The 20,216-nt window shown below is 39.5% G+C and overlaps 3 protein-coding genes across 3 annotated transcripts; all 3 read right to left on the reverse strand.

The window, feature by feature from the left end:
• Window positions 1–1,821: 1,821 nt before the first annotated feature.
• LOC121976599 (dof zinc finger protein DOF5.8-like) lies at window positions 1,822–3,082 on the reverse strand. Its single transcript, XM_042528828.1, has 2 exons — window positions 2,635–3,082; window positions 1,822–2,535 (listed from the first exon to the last, which is right to left on the reverse strand). Exons 1-2 carry the CDS (start codon window positions 2,650–2,652, stop codon window positions 1,954–1,956), a joined length of 600 nt encoding a protein of 199 aa, XP_042384762.1. The 5' UTR covers window positions 2,653–3,082; the 3' UTR covers window positions 1,822–1,953.
• Window positions 3,083–4,288: 1,206 nt separating this feature from the next.
• On the reverse strand, window positions 4,289–12,761 carry LOC121976600 (WD repeat-containing protein 44-like). Its single transcript, XM_042528830.1, has 7 exons — window positions 11,057–12,761; window positions 7,713–7,803; window positions 7,440–7,597; window positions 7,282–7,333; window positions 7,091–7,173; window positions 6,840–6,933; window positions 4,289–5,124 (listed from the first exon to the last, which is right to left on the reverse strand). The coding sequence occupies exons 1-7, from the start codon at window positions 12,569–12,571 to the stop codon at window positions 4,565–4,567; spliced, it is 2,553 nt and encodes an 850-aa protein (XP_042384764.1). The 5' UTR covers window positions 12,572–12,761; the 3' UTR covers window positions 4,289–4,564.
• A 4,578-nt stretch (window positions 12,762–17,339) lies between these two features.
• Window positions 17,340–19,873, reverse strand: LOC121976602 (60S acidic ribosomal protein P0-like). Its single transcript, XM_042528833.1, has 5 exons — window positions 19,396–19,873; window positions 19,155–19,223; window positions 18,247–18,345; window positions 17,777–18,169; window positions 17,340–17,687 (listed from the first exon to the last, which is right to left on the reverse strand). The coding sequence occupies exons 1-5, from the start codon at window positions 19,651–19,653 to the stop codon at window positions 17,544–17,546; spliced, it is 963 nt and encodes a 320-aa protein (XP_042384767.1). The 5' UTR covers window positions 19,654–19,873; the 3' UTR covers window positions 17,340–17,543.
• Window positions 19,874–20,216: the final 343 nt, after the last annotated feature.

The raw sequence follows: 20,216 nt of genomic DNA on the forward strand, positions 1-20,216 counted from the left end.
GTTTGGGTGAGAGATAGAGGCACGTAGAGCCGTTTGGGTCCGTCGGATTAGTCTGCCCCATTAAATAATGTAAATGATTCGGTTGAATTGTATCCATTGGGAAAAAAAATTTTGATTAATCAATTGTAATATCGAACATGGGTGACCGACCTGATTTCACAGATTTTATGTGGTTGGATTAAATGGAAGTGGATCTTCTGGTCTGCAAAGGTTAGATTAATTCATAGTTCAGTCTTTGTATTGGTGGGGGCAATGACCCTCACCTATTAACTGGTGGGGGTCATTGCTTTTCACCAATCCCTTTGTCCTGATCTAGGAACGAACCAGGATAAGGGGACCAAAGGATCGGTCCAGATTAAATAGACTAGAGTTTAATCTTTTGTATATATATATTTCTCATGAGTTGGCACATCTAGTTGACACATCTAATTTGTAATCCGTTTTGAATTTGGTTAGATTGGATTTAGAATTTATCAATCCAATAAGATTGTGGGTCGGATGGTTTCACCTTGCCAAATGCCCGACTCTGTCACAGGTAGATTTGTTTAACAACTCTAGTAGCACAGTATGATACTAAGAAATAGGACGAATTCTCATACAACGAGGGTATGAAACTTATCAAGGTATTTCATGCATCCGTAGTGTTTGAATTACTTGTGATGATGAGATGTTCGTCAAAATCTATCTAAGCTTTTTGAATTTACTGTGATGGTCAATAAAAACAAGTATATGAAAGGTCACCTTTAAAATTCATCGAATTGGATATCTGAATTATTAAAATATAATAAGAGAAATATATCATGGCGAGTGTTAGTTCAATCGAAATTTTGTCTTGGGATATTAATTCTCTATCTTGAGTTCATCCTTATATTGCTTGATTCCTCACCTCAGCGAAGCCACGGAGAAGGCCACCATAAACTATAAGAGGCATTAGCTTCGACCTTATCCTTTTGGGATGGATAATTGATTAGTGTATAATGGTGTTGTCATCATAAATTTATAATTAAATTTTGATTAGTAGTCAGGTACTTATTCTCCTCTATATATTATTTAACTGTCAAAGTTAATAGTTATTAATGATTTATCTTTTTCGTATTATTCTGAAAACAACTTGCTAGAGATTAAGATGAACAAATCATCTTTTACAACCCATTATATTCAACTAACAAGGTTAATAATTATTCATAATTTATCTATTTGTATTGGCTTTTGATAGATTGAAGAGACTGAGATGAACATATTATCTTTTACCACTTGCAATAACTTTGACCTTTCATATCTATTTTTTTTTTTTCCTTTTCTTTCTCACCATGAATATCTGTTTAGGACTGCGTATTCGCTGTAAAATCGAATCGAATATTTTTTTTGGATATCTGTTTAGGACTGCGTATTCGCTTTAAAATCGAATCGAATAAATCAAAAATAGAATAAATTAAAATTTTCCTAAAAGATCAAACCGATAAACAATTTTCAACTGAATTAAACAAAAATTTTATTCAATTTAATTGAATTATAAAATTTAAAATCAAACGTAAACCGAATTAACAGAAAATTAAATTAAATTAAAAAATAAATTAACCGAATTTCTAAATTCGATTTGTTCGATTAATTAGATTTTTTTTTAATTTTTATTCCCCCATTCTTCTGTCCATTAATTACTCTCCGCATCTTTTACACAACGTAGTGTTTCTTAGACAACTTTCCGCTGTAAATGCGCATGATGTCCGACTTTGACTTTGATTTTTCTTCTAACTCCAAACCGTCGCGGCGGCCACTGATTTTGGTGACTCCTTTCAGTCTTAAATGTTTGATCAAGCGTGATGAAGCAATAAAGAATCGTGTAAATAAGAACAAAGGAGGTTACTAGATAGCTTCGATCATTAGACCAGTAAAATCCAACCTCTGTTAACAAAATCCAGCGTACATAAAAGAGAGGACATGCTGTTTTATGGATCAGTAAGTCAAAGTGTGATCGACTCGTTCGGAGGTCGGCGGCGGCGGCGGCGGCTTAAGTTCCAGGGTGACGAGGTCGATGATATCGTCCCAGTGGCTCAAGTCGCTCGCCGGGGACGGATGTCTCGTCCCTCTCGCCGTCGCGAAGAGGCCGTCGTCGTCGTCGCCGGGGAAGCCGTCGTGTTGCCCTGCTTGATCGTAGACCAAGGACGAGAAGGAACCGCCGCCCGCCGTGCTAGTGCCGCCGCTCCTACTGTAGTTGTCCTCCCGCGCCTCGGGCGGCGTCAAGGGCGACTCAGCGCCGCCCGCGACGACGTCGGCGTGCTTGTCCCCTCGGCTTCCGCGCTTGCCCTTCTGGCTGCCGCCGACGGGCACGTCCCGGAGCGTGCCGCCGTCGGTCCAGTGCCGGCGGCAGGCCCGGCAGTAGTGCCGCGGCTGCAGCTTGCTGTAGTTGTTATAGTAGCAGAACTTGGTGTTGGTGGACTCGCACCGCGGGCAACTCAGCGGCGCCGCCGCAGCCGTCCTCACACTCTGCTTCTTCCTTTCCGCCTTCGCGCTTCCTCCACACCCTACATTCGATTCCTTCAAACGCAACAACAAACCAAAAAACAAATCAAATCGAGCTCGACAAAATCACACACACACACACAAAAACTCAGAGCACGAGGCCCAGGGGCTCACCTCCAAACTCTCTTCCATCTCACTCGTCAACCTTCATGCAACTGATCGCCGGAAGAAGAGGATCAGGCGGAGAGGATGAACAGGAGGAGGAGGAGGAGCGAACTGATCGAGCAAGGTCCAAAGCTAATAAATCGACCGACCAAACGTGCTAACAGCTCATTGGCTCCTTCGCTGACGTTTAAATGCAGAGATCGTTGGCCACGACCGACGAAATCGAGGCAGCTACGTGTGCTGGCTTCCGCGGGGCCATTAATGCACGCGCCGAGAGCTCATCGCCTCATAATACTCCATCAAACGCAACCGGAAGTACAGCAGAGAGAGAGCGAGAGAGAGAGAGAGAGAGGGGCCTGAAGCACAAATTACGTGAGTGAGAAGCAAGAAACCATTCTCACGAAGCGACGCACGTGATCCTTCGCCCCAACTGCAGAGACGACAGCAGCTGGCGTGTGATTTATTATTATTGCATCAATGGAGATGTTCATTTTTATTCCTTATATTAATTTATTTTACAAAAACACCCCTCGTGTTGTTCTTGTCCTTTCTCTCCCCTCCTCTAAACAGTTTATTCTCCATCTCTCCACTCCTGTAAACAGTTTATTCTTTATATCTCTCTCTCCTTGCCTTTCAGTGTCCGTCCTCCGAGGTAAACCGGCCTCGTGTCGGAATTTGGAGTCATGGTCTAGGGCCGGTGTTCCTTATTTTATTCGGCATTTTTTTCCCATCGAGCAACAATGTCCCATTCAATGAATGGTGGCATGTTCTTCGCTAAGGTACAATTATTGGTTTGACTTGTTGCGACTACAAAATATATCTTATTACTAATACGAACAACGGTTGTCATCAAATTTTTTTTTAAATCTAGTTAGCATTTAAAATGACCGATCTGATATTATAAAATTTTCTATCGATTATCATCGAATCAAATAAATCAGGAAGCGATGAGCTATCAATTTATCATTTTTAGATCAATCCTCTATTAAAAAAATGCTTAAAAAACTAAGAAGATGATCTCCTGTACTATTGCCCCGGGAAAAATGAAAGAACTGATTTAGTTTGATGTTTTTTTTAGAAATTCGTCCGGACTTATAGATAGTAATCAAGAGCTCATTTAAAGTTATGAAATTCTATTAAAAGGTACATTTTTCTCATTTTACCTTTCCCATCAACAAATCAAATTTCATTTTTTCTTCAAAGAGGATGGTATTCTCATTTTACCTCTCCCATCAACAAATAAAATTTCAATTTTTTTTTACAAAGAGGATGGTGTTGCTTTTCAAAATATAGCACTGCAATGATGTTACATTTTAAAAATCAACATCACTTTCATACTACATTTCAAAAATCATCACCACCAATATAGTACGGTACAAATCTTAAAACCAACACATTTTAATGTTGATTTTCCAATACCATAGCAGTGTTATTTTTAAAATACAAGACCGAAGGAATAAAATGAAAAACAAATGCGGGATTTGATAAATTTGAAAGTTAAATGCATCATTTAAGAATTTCACAAATCAAAATTTCGTCTATCTTGAAAGTAAATGACTTTCCTCACCTTTTCAAAAGCTCCTATTCTTAAGACGAGATGGCAGATGTGTAGAGGATTATCGCTTCTTGCTAAACTAAGGCAATGGGTTACACTGGCCCCTAGTAACTTGGACAAGCATCTTTATATATCGAGAAACACTCAAGCTACCTCAATGCTACATTCAATTTGGTGCTGTGTGGTTTTTGGCTTAATTGAACTCCAATCTTAGTAGTGGGTAAACTAAAATAAAGGAGATTAATTTACCTACAGACAAAAAAATTAAAACCAAATAATTGTATCTATACACGCGAAAACTGGAACCGTAGTCTTCTAGTGGAATGCAACTTCTGTAGCTGAGAATTGAGATCCAAAGCACCAATTCCAGGATAATACAAACCTTCAAACTCGAAATGGAAAGCCAAAATTTTGATATATTCTTATTTCACCACCTTGTCCAGCAGTAACGATAGCCATCCCCCAAGCTAGCTTGCTTTGCACCAGCAAAGCCCCATTGTGAGGCTCACCACTGCTCTGAGGGCTAAGCTCGTTTCTCGGGACCTTCTCCTTGGACCAAGTTGGAGAATCAGTCCTCGAAGGAATGTCACGATGAACTGGACTCCGAGAGTAGACTGATAATGATGAATTTTTGTGCAAGTTGTTGATCTGTGTTTGTCCCTCTGCTTCGATAGCAGATACCAGACTGAAGCCATTTTGCATGTTGCTGTGGCCTGCAACCAGCCCTGTGGCATTGGGGTCTGGCCAAGCAACTGCCACAGTCACATCCTGACATTGGAAGTGCTCATAAGATTGCATGGAATTGACAATGCCCTTGGCCTTACTAGGTTGGGAACAAGCATCGTATCGCCAGATATACACATAAGAATCCTCGCTAGCGCAAATCACATACTTCCCATTTGGGGTCATTGAAGCCGATATCTGACTGCTTGTGTTGCGGAATCCTGAAGAAAAATGAAGTGTGTCAACCAAAGAACACGAGGCAATGGCGTCTGAATATGGCAACTAAAAGACTAAAATGTATTCTCAATATTAAAGCAATTCCAGTAAAGACATGCCTTAGAACTTGCATGAGACATAGAGATATCAAAAATTAAAATCACTTTTCAACAGCAAGGACAAAACAAACTAAACTGCAAAATTAAGGCCAAAGTAGGATATGCTTCTCGTTCTTCTGGTGATGGTAAAAATAATTGAAGTAACTTGATTCCTTTGATGTGAGAGATTTTAAACTGAGTGAGGCCAAAATCAACTGTTTGTTATTGTAAACAAGGTAAGATTCCTTTGGTGAGAGCAATGAAAGCAACCTCACGCCTAGAAAAGAAACACCATAAATGTGAAGAGTCAATATATAACCACTGAGGATATAAACCAAATTAGGCGGACCCATATAGTTTCAAGCTTTGCAGGATCCATCTGTATGTATTCTCTAACTGGAAAAAGAACTAATTGATAACTCACAGAACAATTTCCTTCAGTGCCATAAATATACTGCAACAATTGCAAGCTAAGATGAGTCATGAATTCGAATTTAAAAACAATGTGATATGACACAGATGCTCAGGTCATAGAATACTCCATCTTTTGAATGACTTTGACTCTCCTAAATAAAAAGATCCCCAAATCTCAATTATATATTTTTTTATCGTTCCCACGAAAATATTAACTTTCGCGTTCCAAATACTTCAAATGGATTTCATAGGCATCTAAATGTTTTTGTTTTTGGTGGTTGCATGACAATGAGCAATATCGTCATATATGGATAATGCCAATTAATTATTATATCATCGTAGAAACAAGCTTTAAAGAATTTCCATTTGGAAGGTGATCAGAAATTTTGTGAAGATCTCACACAATTGTTAAGGAAGGTTAAAGTAAATCCTACCCGAATAATGAACACATATGCCTATACGACGTGTAGATACATCAACTGAGGTTATTATAACACAATAAACACACATCTTAGGGTGTATGTAGCTAAATGGATATTCTTGTTTTGTGTGTGTGGGTGGGTGGGCGCGTGAGAGCGCGCGTGTGTTATATTAATATGTATATATTTTTGCTGCAATGTGTGTGTGAGATATATTAATATGTATATATTTTTGCAGCAAAGTTCAGTGAGAAACAAAGTAGTTGTTAATTACATATATGTAGATGTTAAAGAAGTAGAATAACATTAAAGTGCATATATTAATGGGAAAACCATTAGATGAGGTACCAGTCGAGATAGACTTTCTCCCAGTCAGTGTCACTGAATCCACATGAGCACAAGCAACACAATGACATTTATTCATGTCTACAAAGTATCACTATGGTCTATGGATTGATCACCAGAACAATACCAAACCACACCTAAAACCATGCCTCAATGATTTCATCCTTGTCTTTTTTTTTTCTATCTTATCTTTGGTTAAGACGAAGGGGAGCATTGACACAACGGTAAAGTTGTTGCTTTGTCACCAAAAGATTATGGGCTGGAAACAGCCTCTTGCAAAAAACAGGGTAAGACTGCGTACAATGGATCCTTCCCCAGGACCCCACATGGCGGGAGCTTCGTGCATCGGGCTGTCTTTTTTTTGTTTTTATCTTTGGTTAAGAAATGGATATTTCCTAGTCATTTAATAAAAGCAATAAAGTGAGTTGATAGTGCAGGATTTACCTTTAAACTTGTGCACTAGTTCAACCCCATTCACAACACGTATTCTTGAGTCCGCCGATGTAATAAGAACTTCAGAGGAACTACCTGGAACAAACTGTTCAAGAAGCTAGTCAGACACTGGAGATATAGATATAGAAATGTAGTTCAACTGAGAAATAAAGGGAAAACCTCTACAAGTACAAAGAAATATAAAGAATGAAGACAAATTCTTGCATTCACCTTTTAATTGGATCTAGTAAGTCTACAAATACCTGAAAGCCAGTAATTTTCTTGTTGCTGGACTTATTTTTATTTGATTGCAAGTAAATTTGATCCTTGACGTGAAGCTTATTCTCTACAGGAAATTTTAGAACACAAGATGAATGACAATTAGTAATGAAGAATACAGTTTCAAACTGTAAAGGAAGGCCATTAAGCTGGTTGGTCTGATAAGAACTCATACCAGATGTGTCAAAGAGGTGGCAACTACCCTTGTGCGTACCCACCATAGCAGCCTACAAGACCCAAGAGTTCAGTTATAGCATCAACATGAACTAGTTCTACAAAATTAAGATTCTTGTCATGAAAATCAATGATTGTTATCAGTTAAATCATTTCTACCTGTCCATTTGGGGTAAAACAGACTGCAGTGACAATCTCATGAAGATCATTCCAATCAACAATTTGTCGATCCGGAATACTCCATATACGGACTTTCTTGTCTAGGGATCCACTGATGAAGTATTTTTCATCAGCAGGATTGAATTGGATGCAGGTAACTGAATCAAAGGAACAAAATAAGTAGAAAAATTCCATTAGCTGATACAGCAGAATGATAATGAGATTAATGATCATTCATGAAACATAACTAAAGCCAAGAAAACATTTGCTCACCATAGTCACTGTGGGAAAATGTTTTTAGACAAGAACAGAGAGATGTGTCCCACAATCTGACTGTTTTGTCCATTGAAGATGATAGCAGATGCTGCATGGACAAAATAGATCCTTATATATTCTCTCACATTATAGGATTTCTATTCAAACCAAACAATAAGAAAACTTCTTCCAGATTACCAAATGATGGTAAAAACATTTCAGACCTCTGATAATGACAAAGCAATACGAGAAAACATGCATAGATATTTCTTTAGGTTCTATCACAATTTTCTCCCTTGGACTGTTTTTGTAATTTATCCCTCATTTTGTGACCCCCTCCCCATGGTCGTTGAATCCTTCACACTTCACTCTAGGCTAGTTATTGTTAGGATTTTGTTTGAAATATAGCCAATAAATATCATACGGTCACTTACATTTTAAAAGCGGAACTCTAATAGGAATTACTCTGACTAGGGATGATAATAATTTGGAAACTATATAGGACAGAAAGATATTTTCTGAAACAACAAAGGAAAATTACAATAACGGAAAAAAAATTGGGGAGGAATATGAAAAATCCCCAATTCTCTATATTATGATGGGTGGCACGGCTATTTTGTTCTTTTAGTCTTCCTTAGTAACCAAATGCTATTGATTGGTTTGGAACCCATCCGTCACTTTGGTGGAACACCCACATGTTTAAAAAATTTTGTGCTAGGTGGCATAGCCAAAATTTACAGTTCAGGTGAATTACCAAAACATGATATTAGTCTATACACATAATATCCATTGTTTCATTCATGTTTAGGACACATTTCAGCACATGTAGTATGTGAAGATGAATTTGATTAATGTGTATCGACTAATAGTTGTTAGCTGTGATGTTTGTTATATTTTCTTACCTTGTTTCTTAAAATTTTATTTCAATTGACTATCTAATTACCACAATTTAAAAAATAAATTAGTCTAAATTAGAGATGTGAAATTTATCAAAAGCCATCTAAACATGCTTTACCATATGCTGAAGTGCATCAAGTACAGTAAAATTTCATTTAGGGAGTAAAAATCAACCGGCAATGTAATTTTTTTAGTCTTATTTTCTAAAGTAAATTGAAAAGGGATTATAGGAGAAAAATTCATCTAAAGTCATCATGCGATACTTTAACACATACCGAATATGCTAAATGTTGCACAATATTGAACTAGTATCATTTCGTTTAGGGATCAGAACCCATTATAGAATGATACTTTACCCTTGCTCCATACCATTGCACAAATTAGACAATAATAGATATGTAGCTCATTAGCAAATGGCAAATTGCACAAATTATTGTTTTTAGCTTTCGATTTATAGCTTTTACATAGAGGAGAAGATATAAAGAATCATAGAAGAATACAACGCCAAATTTATGAACAAATCAATGCAAATAAGATTGGTATTCCTGATTGGAAGTAGGATTTCATAGATAATAGGGACAGATGTCTAAATTGTTGGATGCATAGCCAATCAACACAATTGAGAAAGAAGGGTAGAATATATTGTCGGTGCAAAGATGCTCCCATGTGATTTGGTTCAATCAGATTATTTTGATTGTTTGTTGAAGGGTTTAAATTTAAATTAGCTTTGCAAGTGGTACTCATATGTGCATCGAGTGTACAAGAACATGGTAGAGTGCATATAGTGTTCGGGGAGATTGTGACTTGATATGTGGTCAAGTTGTAGTGATACATGACTTCACACAGTCAAATTTGATGTATTATGTGGCAAAAGGCGAAATCGCTCACCCCCAGCGTCCCCGCCGCACCTAACCCAAGGCCATCACGAGGGAGGTAAATCACAACATCCTGAGCGAGCATGTGGCAGGTGGGGTGAGTTGCACAGAGACCGGGGATTTACGCCCCGACTACCCTGAGTTTTGACCTCGCGACCTCATGTGGCAAGCATCCCACCACATACCAACTCGGATGACCTGTGGGGTCCAAATTTGATGTATTATGCTTGATTGCTCGGAGGTTAGACCAGTGCAAATGTTTAAATCTACTACAGAAGCATTTTGAATATTCTGAAAAAATAATCTTTGAATTCCTCGAATAAAAAGCCATCACAATGTTACTCTCGATGATTAATTGATCATAATAAAATTAGCATCTTGAAGTAAGAAAAAGCAATCAGGATATGTACTTCATTCAAAACAGAGAGAACTGTGATAGCTAAGCAACAATCACACCCGTAACTAGGATTACATTCTTTTTGATATCTAATATACAATTTTATAACCACAACCATTAAAAAAATTAAGTTCAGTTTAGTTCCTTGCTATTTTTTTTAACCTTAATATGTTTGGGATGATTATTCTTAGGTAGCTCATTCTTATGAGTTATGACAACATACAAAATAGGGCCACATATATATTGGCATAAAATAATAAATAGGCTAATCACTTAATAAATTGATATGCTGACCACAATCACTGGATAATAATTTTGGAAGTGTTAGTTTGCTTTCAAATTTCTAACAATAAAGGTGAAAAAGATAAAAATAGTATGGCTCAAAAATATGTAACTTCAAAGCAGCCTATCATGGAAGGAAGGACTGTTGTTGTAAGCATGTAACATAATGGAAATTAATAAAAATAATATTGTTATATCAGTCAGTAAAGATAATTGCCAAAGATGGTGTGCTTGACATGAAATCAGAATGAGAGACCAGGAATTAATGTATTCAGCATAAAACTAGGTTGATAGATTACTATGTGCCAATTGTTGGATAATAAAGCATATGACGAGAAAATTTAAGTAAATTAGTATAATAACAGCACAAATTGGTAGAATGTAGTACCCCCCATGTTTAAAATAGAAAAATCTAGAGGAATGCCAACGGTTCCTGCTGAAGAAGCCTTTCTTAAATAATGAAAATGTACATTCAACTCTGTAAGCCAGTAATAGTTAATTATTTAGCATTTGTAGCACTGGCACCAAAATAGTTATATTATAAAGAATGTAAAGGTCCACAGAAGAATGAGATCCAAGTAGATATACTGAAATAATTTGGATTCATGACATTATTGTTCTGCAGAACCAATGATCGTTCTTTCTTCTTAATCAATCATGAATCATCTACATTCAAACAATATATTTGGGGAAGTCTATTCTTAGTTGCCTCACGGATCAGAATCGCATATATAATCCATTTCCTCATAACTAATGGTATTTCATCAATGAGACATATAGTCTGTCATGCAGTAATCATTTAGCAGGGAAGTTCACCAAAAGAGCTTAAGTCGATTAGCAAAAGACGAATAGTGTGTGACCTCAACAACTATTCAACTTTACATAAAACAGTATATAAAACGAAAAATCACCTGGGACTTGGACCATGAAAGATCAAGGACATCTTTTGTGTGGCCCCTAAAAGAGAAGATTGGCTTCTCCAATAAAGCTAAAACATGCTCTGGCAGCATTAAGTGGTCGGAACTCACAGATCGTCTGCTATGAGGGACCTTTGACCATCTTTTCTTCTCCCAGTGACTTGCCTCCACAGAGGACAAAGCTACGGCAGGTTCCGGCGTACCATTAGCGAATACTGATATGAGAGGATGACAATTATCATTCTCCCCAGTCTCTCCCTCCGGGAAAAACTCTGCCCTTTTCTCCAAGTCGGCCACCTCCCACACATGGATAACACAATCCTCACCTCCACTCGCTAGAAGTCGACCGTCCAAACTAAATTTGATGGTCCAGATAGCTCCGTTGTGCGCCTGAATCGCCTGAGTAATGTAAAGACCAGTGAGTTCCTTATACGACTTGCCGTACTGCCGGACTCTGATTCTCTCGGGCCCGTGGTGGGTAGAAATAGAATGCGAACCGTCAAGGCTATCATCGGTGGCCGAACTCGACCTCCTCCCTCCCTTCTCCGACGAAGTTTCTCTCTCATCATTACTCCGCCTTTCCCGTTGGTGGTGCCCTCCGGAGACCACCGTGCCAGCTATGTTCTTGATGCTCTTGAGCCAGCTACCCTTCTTCTTCGACCTGAGATCCCCTTCGCCGGCCCTTAACCCACCACCAGGTCCGCCAGAACCATAATCGTTCCTCTTGCTCTCGTCGCTCCTGGACTCCTCGACGCTTTGCCGCCGCATGAGCTCCTGTACGAGCGGGGAGCGGCCGACAAAGATTTCGAATTCCTCCATCGTAAGCTGCCGCCCCGTTCCGACCTCCTTCAGTTTGTTCCACATTCCATCTTGCCGCATCTCCTTCACCACGAACTCGCTGCCATCGTCCAGATTCCTAATCGTACAGGGCTGCTGAAGGCAACCGCCTTCCAAGCCACTGCATTTAGCCGCAGTCAGCGACCAGGAACGCCCAACGAGAGGCGGCTTATCGGTCGCCGGCCCGGACCCAAGCGAGATTGCACGTCGCTCAGTCCGTTCCGAACGAACACAATTAGGATCGACGGAGCCATCCGATCTGGATCTGACGATCACCGCGACATCGGACCGCAAGGAATCAGGGAATGAGACGGCCGACGGACCAACCTCCTGCTCCACAGTCCTAGAATCGGCGGCGTCACGGGATGGGGACTTCGGAAGGGCGAGGGCGAGGGCGAGGGCGGGGTCCCCGCCGAGGCCCATCTGTAATAGGAGTCGGTTCCGGCGCTCCTCCACGGAGGACGGCTCCGAGATCCAGACGTCGTACAAGCTGGAGAGCGGCGGCGGGAAGCTCGGGCCGCGAAGGAAGCGGCGGTGATGTCGGTGGTCGGCGTCGTCATCGGAGGCGGAAGTAGAGGAGCTCGAGGAGGACAGCACGCGGTCCAAGGACTCGTAGTATAACTCCTCCTCCTCCCTCGCAACCGCCGGCGCTTCCCAGTCGGACCCCCTCATATCGCCATCGTCGCCCGCGTCGGACGCGGCGAGACGGCGGCAGTTCAAATCGGACGCGGCCGACGGAGAAGAATGGCCCGAACAGGAATAGCAAACGGATCGAAGCCGAAACGCGATGCGATTTCGTCACCGCCCGGCACTGTGCACATAAAAAAAGGCACCGGGTGGTGTTGCCAAACAGTGGATTCTAGTGGGAGCCGGACTAGCCGTTTTAATGCCCAATTAAAGCCCTCTTTACTTACTCTGAAGCCAACGCGATCGTATTCATAATTTTGTAAAATATATATATATATATATATAGTTTTTCTTCATAACTTAATTATGAGTGAACAAAATTTCAATTGATATATTCAAAAAGTTATTTTAATTAAATCGATTTCGAATTTAATAATAAAAAACAATGTTAAATTAATTTTAATAAATTTGTTTTTCTGTTGGCAATGGCGCATGGCACATTACTAAGGCAATCGAACAATTTTACTGTCGTCAGCGCCGGTGCCTACAGCGCCATTTGAAACACGAACAAAAAAAATCTTTAAGTTGCCCCACAGATTGATACAGTTAATTCATGTAAACGTATCGTTGTCAATAGTCAGTGATGGACTCCCAATGGATATGTTGTCTCAAACCCTCGTTACGTAAGCTGCGTTGCTGCCAATAAAAATCTTCGAGTCTGTAAACAGGGCCTTAGGCAACTACTAGGCAACATTGGAGAGGACAATCCCCCCTTTCATGAGCAAAGGCCGGCAAGGTTCCACCACACTTTCCTGCACAACAATCCACCATTTCGATTTGAGAGACCCCTTTTTCTCTCTAGCTCCTAAATCCTAATCTCACCGATCCCAAAAGCTTTAGGAGAGCAATTGTTTTGTTTTGTTTTTGTTTTTGTTTTTATTTGTTCTGATGATAAAATTAATGCGCAGCCTTGTTCATATGCATCACCCCAGTGGCTGCCTGACACCCCGCCATCAGCCATCAGCCATCAGCCAACAGCGTCCGTCTGCAGCAGCGTCTTGTGAACCATAATAATGGCTCGTACCACGCTTAGCTATTCTGTTATCATTGTTGGCTCGCAACGTCTCCTAATGTTTGCTTCCTCCGCAGGACAGCAGCGATGCATCTTTCCGTGCTAGGCGTGACAGCAACAACCGCGGCCCTAGCTAGCAACAGTAGGTGGTCCGCCCTCTGAGTCTGAGGCCACTAGTCCTATTGAGGAGCCTCGATGGTCCCCGACTTTTCACAAGCTAGCTAGCTACTTAGCGTACCGTTCCCGGCCAACAGACTTCTCAGCGACGCATTAGCCGTGTCTTCGTTGAGTGAACCCGCATTATGTTAAGGTCATGCGAGATTGGTGAAGGCGAAGAAGGCTCCGGTGGGGAATCATTTCAGCTGATAACCATGGGAAAAGGGAAGTGGCAGAGAATGCATGCGAGAGAAGGAACAGGGCGATGCGTCGTCAGCTGGGGAGAAAGAATATTGAGGAGGACCAGCAGCAGCGAAAGAGGGGGGCTGAAGGAGCATGAAACGGTCGCTCTGTTGGTGAATATGTGTTATGGTCCCCGTCTGTAATGGGGTTCATTGTTTTCAGGATGCCGGCCATTGCTTGTGGTCGATCCAGATTAATTTGTTGAAGGTTTATTCGCATGACTATTGAGTATTGGTCGGTGAAATCATAAACACTGTAAATATGGGGGCGGTCACAAAATAGGGATTATTTTATTGGTTCTTCTTCGGGTTTGTTGTTGAAAACGTTTTCCTCGTTCCCTTTATTCCACTACTCATTATATTTGTTGCCGTATCGTACGAACTCCTCTTTCCAGCTCCAACTTCTCCCTCTCTCTCCCTTTGTTCCTTTCCAAGTCAAGTCATCTGCTGCTGATCTTTCGCAGGAAGAACACCTTTGCTTCGAGGGCCGACTCAGCAGTGTTGGGCTAAAAAACATGGTCTCGGCCTTGGTTACGATATCACACGAACGTGGCTGTTAATTATAAGAAAGCTGTAGAAGGAAATTAAGAGAGATAAGCCACAACAGATCCTCTGCTCCACTTTAGGGATTATTCATATTGTAATTATCGTCGGAGATGGAGATTATCCGTAATGTAATTCTAGAGATAAGGAAATTAAAAGAGAGAAGTCACAACAAATCTTCTGGTCTATTTTTTTTTTTTTATAGATCATGAGATTATCTATAACGTAATTATAGTCGAATCGTGACCATCATTCTATTGTAATTAGTTGTAATCTTTTCTTATATTCACCTTCCAATCCAGATTATATTTTGGATTAGGGTGTGAGCAGTGGCGTAGTCAGAATTTACAATCAGGGGGGGCAAATTCAAGCTAACCATGACACACTGTTGAGGTCATGCCTGATCTCGCCACCTCGCTGCAAGGTCGTAGCCCAGGCAAAACCTCACAGCGAGGTCGCGGCCAAAGAGAGATATCTCCCTGTGACGCCGCTGCCAAGCTATCGCTAAGAGAGGAGAGGGAAGGGCAGAAAATCGAGCATACCGATGGGACGATGCATACTGGTGCTAGAGATCGAAGAGGAGAGGATAGGAACGTGCTAGAGATTGGAGAGGTGGTCGATCAGATAGGAAGATTTTAAGGCGTTGGGAAGAAAAATAGAGAATAAAAATCTTAATTAGAAAATTAATTATTGATGGAAACTTAATTCAATCACTAAAATAGCAACGGAAACTTAGTTTGTTGCTAAATTAGTGACCATAATTTATTTCAATTTCTAATTAGCGACGTAAATTAAATTTCATAGCTAATTGTGAGTTTTCTTATAGTGAATTATATGATGAATTGCAATAAATGATATGATTTAATTGATCAAATTTTTGAAGGCTCGCCAATGAAATTAATCATCTTCATATAACAAATCAAACAATGCTTGACTAGCAAATAAAAATATAAATATATGAAAAATTAACATTATATGTTTTTCCAACCCTTAAATTCGTAATCAAAAGAAATAAAGCAAGAAAATTTTACCTTAATCAAAAAGTGTTTGCTGTGGAGTATCGACGAAGCGACGATGACAACGCTGGCAGCAAACGATGTCAGTGCTAGTGATAGCGGCGTTCGGCGATAACAACATGGACGACAACGACATCAATGTGCGACGGAGGATTTTGAGGGTAAAATTAGGATTAGGGAAAGGGAAAGAATAATAAAGGGATTATAAGAGGAAGACGACCACGGGAGTGAAAAAAGGAAAGGGGATTAGAAGGAAGAAGAAAATATGGGAAGGGAGAGGGAAAAAAGTACAGGCAATGGGAGAGAAAAAAATATCGAGAGAAAGAAAAAAGTTGGAGAGAAGAAAAAAAAGGTTTGGGTTCTCTTATTTGTTTTAATTGAATAATTTGTAAAAAAAAAATCTTGATATTTTTAGAATTTATAATTAAATTATTTTTAAATAATTTCACTATATTAATTTTTTCCCTAAATTTCAGGGGGGGCGGCCGCACCCCCTTGGCCCTATGTAGCTACGCCCCTGGGTGTGAGATCGAAGGTCACCTGGAAACCACCTCCTGCTTGACATCCGACAATTCAGCCATCCGTCCACCACCGACAACTTCTAAATGGCCAAAGGCTATCTAATTACAACCTAAATAAAAAAGTAAAGTCAGAAAAAGATCATAACTATAATTCCATTATAATTCAACCATAATTATATTACGGTAATTTACCAAAGGACGCACGTAGAAATCTAAATTTACCAAAAAGCATACACTACTTTGGTATTTATCAAAGAGCGCACTTTTTTAAATGCATTTCCTATTTTACCCTCCTGATAATGCAGAAGATAGGAATAACATAGTCAATTTTTAATCACATTTTAATACATTTGAAGAAGCCAAAATAAATAATGGACATCATATTTGGACTCCTTGTAATTTTAGAAATCCACAAGAACTTAAATGGGTGTAATCGGAGCTTTCTAGGTCGATCAGTGGATTTCGGTCAAAATCCACTGATGGACCTAGAGAACTTCAATTATACTCATTTCAGTTTTTATGGATTTCTAAAATTACAAGGAGAGAAGAAAAGAAAAACAGTAGAAAAAGTCAAATTATCAGGAGAATAAAATAGGAAATGCATTTAAAAAAATACGTTCTTTGATAAATATCAAAATAATATACGTCTTTTGGTAAATTTAAATATTCACGTGTACCCTTTGATAAATTGCCGATTATATTATAGACCATCCTGATCCATAAAAAACTGAATCAGAGAATCCTCTTTATACGAGCTATTCCAACTGCTAAATAAGACTCGAGCCGTCCATTTGAATGAATAAGTAGAATTTAAATAATTTAAATAGATTGACTAAAATTTTATGATCTATTTTAAAATAGGTCCAAATGGACCAATTTTTTAAAATTAACGTGAAATGCCATCTTGGATTGGATTTTTTTTTGTTTTGTAATTTCAGACGGACCAGCTCTCTCCGTCACAAGTTAAGCCACATTTGACAACCCTGACCGTGAAAGTAGATTAAAGGTTTGCATGTGCTTACTATAGATGCAGTTAAAATATCGATTATAACATTACTTAATCTTTCTTAATCTTTTGTCCATGCAAGAAATCGTTAAATTCTCAAGAAGCATATATGTTAATGCAACCCTAGTTTCCAATCTAGGAATAGTAATTCTGTTACTCATCATATAAGAATACTCAAGTCTTAATCCAGCATAAACGATGTTGTAAATTACTATTCGTCCTGTTTCACACACCAAACGACGAACAGCAAACTACTGTTGAAATCATCTAAAGCAATAAAAAATGCATTGTTTAAGAGCCCATAAAAACAGTGTATCCAAATTAAATGAAGACAAAATGACAAACAGAAGATAATTCAGAGAACCAAACAAGTTCGAGTGGCAAAACAATGTCAAACAAAGCAAAAACGACAATAGAAGACGACTGAGAAAACGTTTTTATGCTACGCACAAGAACTAACTTTAGTCAAACAAGCTAAAACCCATGTCGTCATCAGATTCCTCAGCAGGTTCCTCTTTCTTCTCCTCAGCAGGTGCTGGTGCAGCTGCAGCAGCAGACTCAACAGCTGCCACTGGAGCAGCAGCAACAGCAAATTTGCTAGGATCCTGTAGCAATTACAAGATTAAGAAGTGTCTCAGTTTATTCCGAGAAAAAAAAAACATGCAATAAATAAGACAAGAATGACAAAGTCTACCTTAAGAAATTCCTTCACTTTCTCAGCCTGTGGGAATGTGTACTCAGTTGCTATTGCCACAGCAAGAACATTCTTGTATGCGTTGATGAACATGTGGGGAGCTGCTGCAAGTGTTGGGTAGGAGACGGCCAGAGACAGTGAAGCAACCATGGAGATACCAGCTGCAAACTTCTCAATAAGGTCATCCTCAGTAAGATCCAGTACCTCAGGGCTGAATACAGATCCATCTTCATAAACAGAAAGAATAACAAGACCATATGAGAAGGGCCTAATTCCCAGCTTTGCAAGGAGAGCAGCCTCAGAAGAGCCCACTTTGTCACCCTTCTTAATCAGCTCCACTGGGGTGATGATTTCCACAGTACCCTTGTTAATTTTGGTAGGAATATTGAGTACCTGCCCAGCAGCAAACGAGAGTTAAAGATGAACCGACCAAGAATATTTGTCCCATACAAGGCACGAATCTCATTAACCTGAAAGAAAGAAGTCTGGGAAGGGTCCAGTCCAGTATTTCCAGGAGGAACAATAACATCAATTGGTGCTACAAGTCCAACACGAGCAGGCGCTCCCACCTGTACAGATAGATACACAGAATTAGAAGCATCGATAAATACTAATACATTTTATTCTTGCCTGAGACAATTGCAAAAGCATATCTAACATAGCAAATAATAGATGAATCAAAAGTGTTAACTACAAAAGAAGTATAGGGCATCCTATTTAACATCAAGCAAACGCAAAAGAGAAGCATCATAATTGACATCAACAACCTAGAAATCTTGTTGGTTTGATCAAGTTTCTATTATTCAGAAGCCAAGCTCTATATTAAACCTTTTGAGTTGGCAGGATTGAGCACATACCAAAAAAGATTAGACTATTTCCACCTAAATCAATACAATATAGCACAGCCAAAAGTATTCATTTTATGAAAAAAAAATCAGTAAGGATGGAGAGAATCAACCAATGCTTTCACAAGATAAAGCTGTGGCAAGTTCATTATATATTGAAGTTAGCGAGATAACGAGACCAGCTAAAGAGTATCGAACAATATAATAGATTAAACAATTTATTTCAACCCACCACATCATCAGTTGAGTATAAGGATGATAGCATGTAAATGAAGAATTTAGGTATTAAAGAAATTATTAGCACACACATGAATAAAAGAACTTTTCCCACCAAACTAGAAATAAGGTTTGGAGTGCAAACCATAGTGCAAGATTAAATTCGCATCAAACAATAAATATTTAGACAAAAGTGGCATCAGATTAGTAAATCTGCAAATGTAAAATCAATGAATTGCCTAGCAACAAAAAAACATTTTGAATATGAAATCAACCATATTATGTTGATAAAAAAGTGTTTAATACTTCGTTGATACCTTGTACTTGGCAACCTCTTCACTGACTTCCTTGAGATCTCCCTTTGTAAATATCAGGCCAACGTTTCCCTAAGTTACACGTAGGGCGAGATAAGAATTTAAGTTTCGTACTCAGAGAAAGAAGAAAAACATAAAAGAAGATATTTTAAAGATATCAAAGTAGTCATTTATTTTACGGAAAGAGGCTCATGTAAAGAAGATTTTGCAGTACAAACAGAAGGAGCAAGGCAAGGAAACCTACAACAAGGAGCGGAAGCAGGTTGAGGTAGCTATTGTTGCCAGTTTTCTCAGCATGAATCTTGATGCAGCGGCGGATAAGTGTGTTTTTCCCCATAAGAACAACGGAATCGCCACGGAGGCCCGAGCGGATGCTCTGCAGCTGGTTGGAGCCAACATTATCAGCAGCAGCAATGAGCACCTTGCTATACTCATCGAGAAGCGCGCAGAGCTTCTTGTCGTACAACACCTTCTTCTCGGACTTCGATAGCTTCACCACCATTTTGCCTTGCTTGTTCGACTCCGAAACGAATCGAGTGAGAATAATCTACAACAAAAACCTCCTTTCGAGGGCCAAGACGAGCAAAAAGCCACGTCAAGGCGGACGGGTAGTGGATAACCCTGTCTCTTTAACCTCTGTGCAAGAGGAGAAGAGGGTAAGACGAGAAGGACCACAGCAACCTAAAACCAGAGAAAGCGGCGGCTTTGTGAAAAAACCCTAGAAGCCCTGGGTAGCCTTTTATAGACGGGAAGGAAGCAGTATAAGAAATGTCAACGTGGGAGATCAAGATGCGGAATCCTCAGATCAATCCATTCCATTCTCTATCAGGCCCACTGGACTGAACCGAACTGGACCGGACCCCTTCCTGGGCCAGGTGTGTTAACTTGGTTGGAAGAGGTCTATATTTATAAAATAAGTATTTTTATATTTCTGATTTCAGTTAAATTAGAACCAAAAGCTACTCTCTGTATTATCAGTTTTATTAACGTGGTTTTCAGTTTCTCAAGAGATTTTAATTGCTGCAGATCGGATTCCATCGGCAGTTTTCTTAAAATTTATTATTA

This window comes from Zingiber officinale, chromosome 4B, assembly GCF_018446385.1.
Source record: "Zingiber officinale cultivar Zhangliang chromosome 4B, Zo_v1.1, whole genome shotgun sequence".
NCBI classification, from domain to species: Eukaryota; Viridiplantae; Streptophyta; class Magnoliopsida; order Zingiberales; family Zingiberaceae; genus Zingiber; species Zingiber officinale.

Coding starts and splice junctions, on each gene's coding strand:
- LOC121976600 (XM_042528830.1), bottom strand. CDS start 12,571: ATGAGGGGGTCCGACTGGGAAGCGCCGGCGGTTGCGAGGGAGGAGGAG. Junction 7,804..11,056: donor TTTCATGGTCCAAGTCCCAG/GTGATTTTTCGT, acceptor TTGTCCATGCAG/CATCTGCTATCATCTTCAAT. Junction 7,598..7,712: donor ATTTTCCCACAGTGACTATG/GTGAGCAAATGT, acceptor CCTTTGATTCAG/TTACCTGCATCCAATTCAAT.
- LOC121976602 (XM_042528833.1), bottom strand. CDS start 19,653: ATGGTGGTGAAGCTATCGAAGTCCGAGAAGAAGGTGTTGTACGACAAG. Junction 18,170..18,246: donor CCCAGACTTCTTTCTTTCAG/GTTAATGAGATT, acceptor GCTGCTGGGCAG/GTACTCAATATTCCTACCAA. Junction 17,688..17,776: donor AAGTGAAGGAATTTCTTAAG/GTAGACTTTGTC, acceptor TAATTGCTACAG/GATCCTAGCAAATTTGCTGT.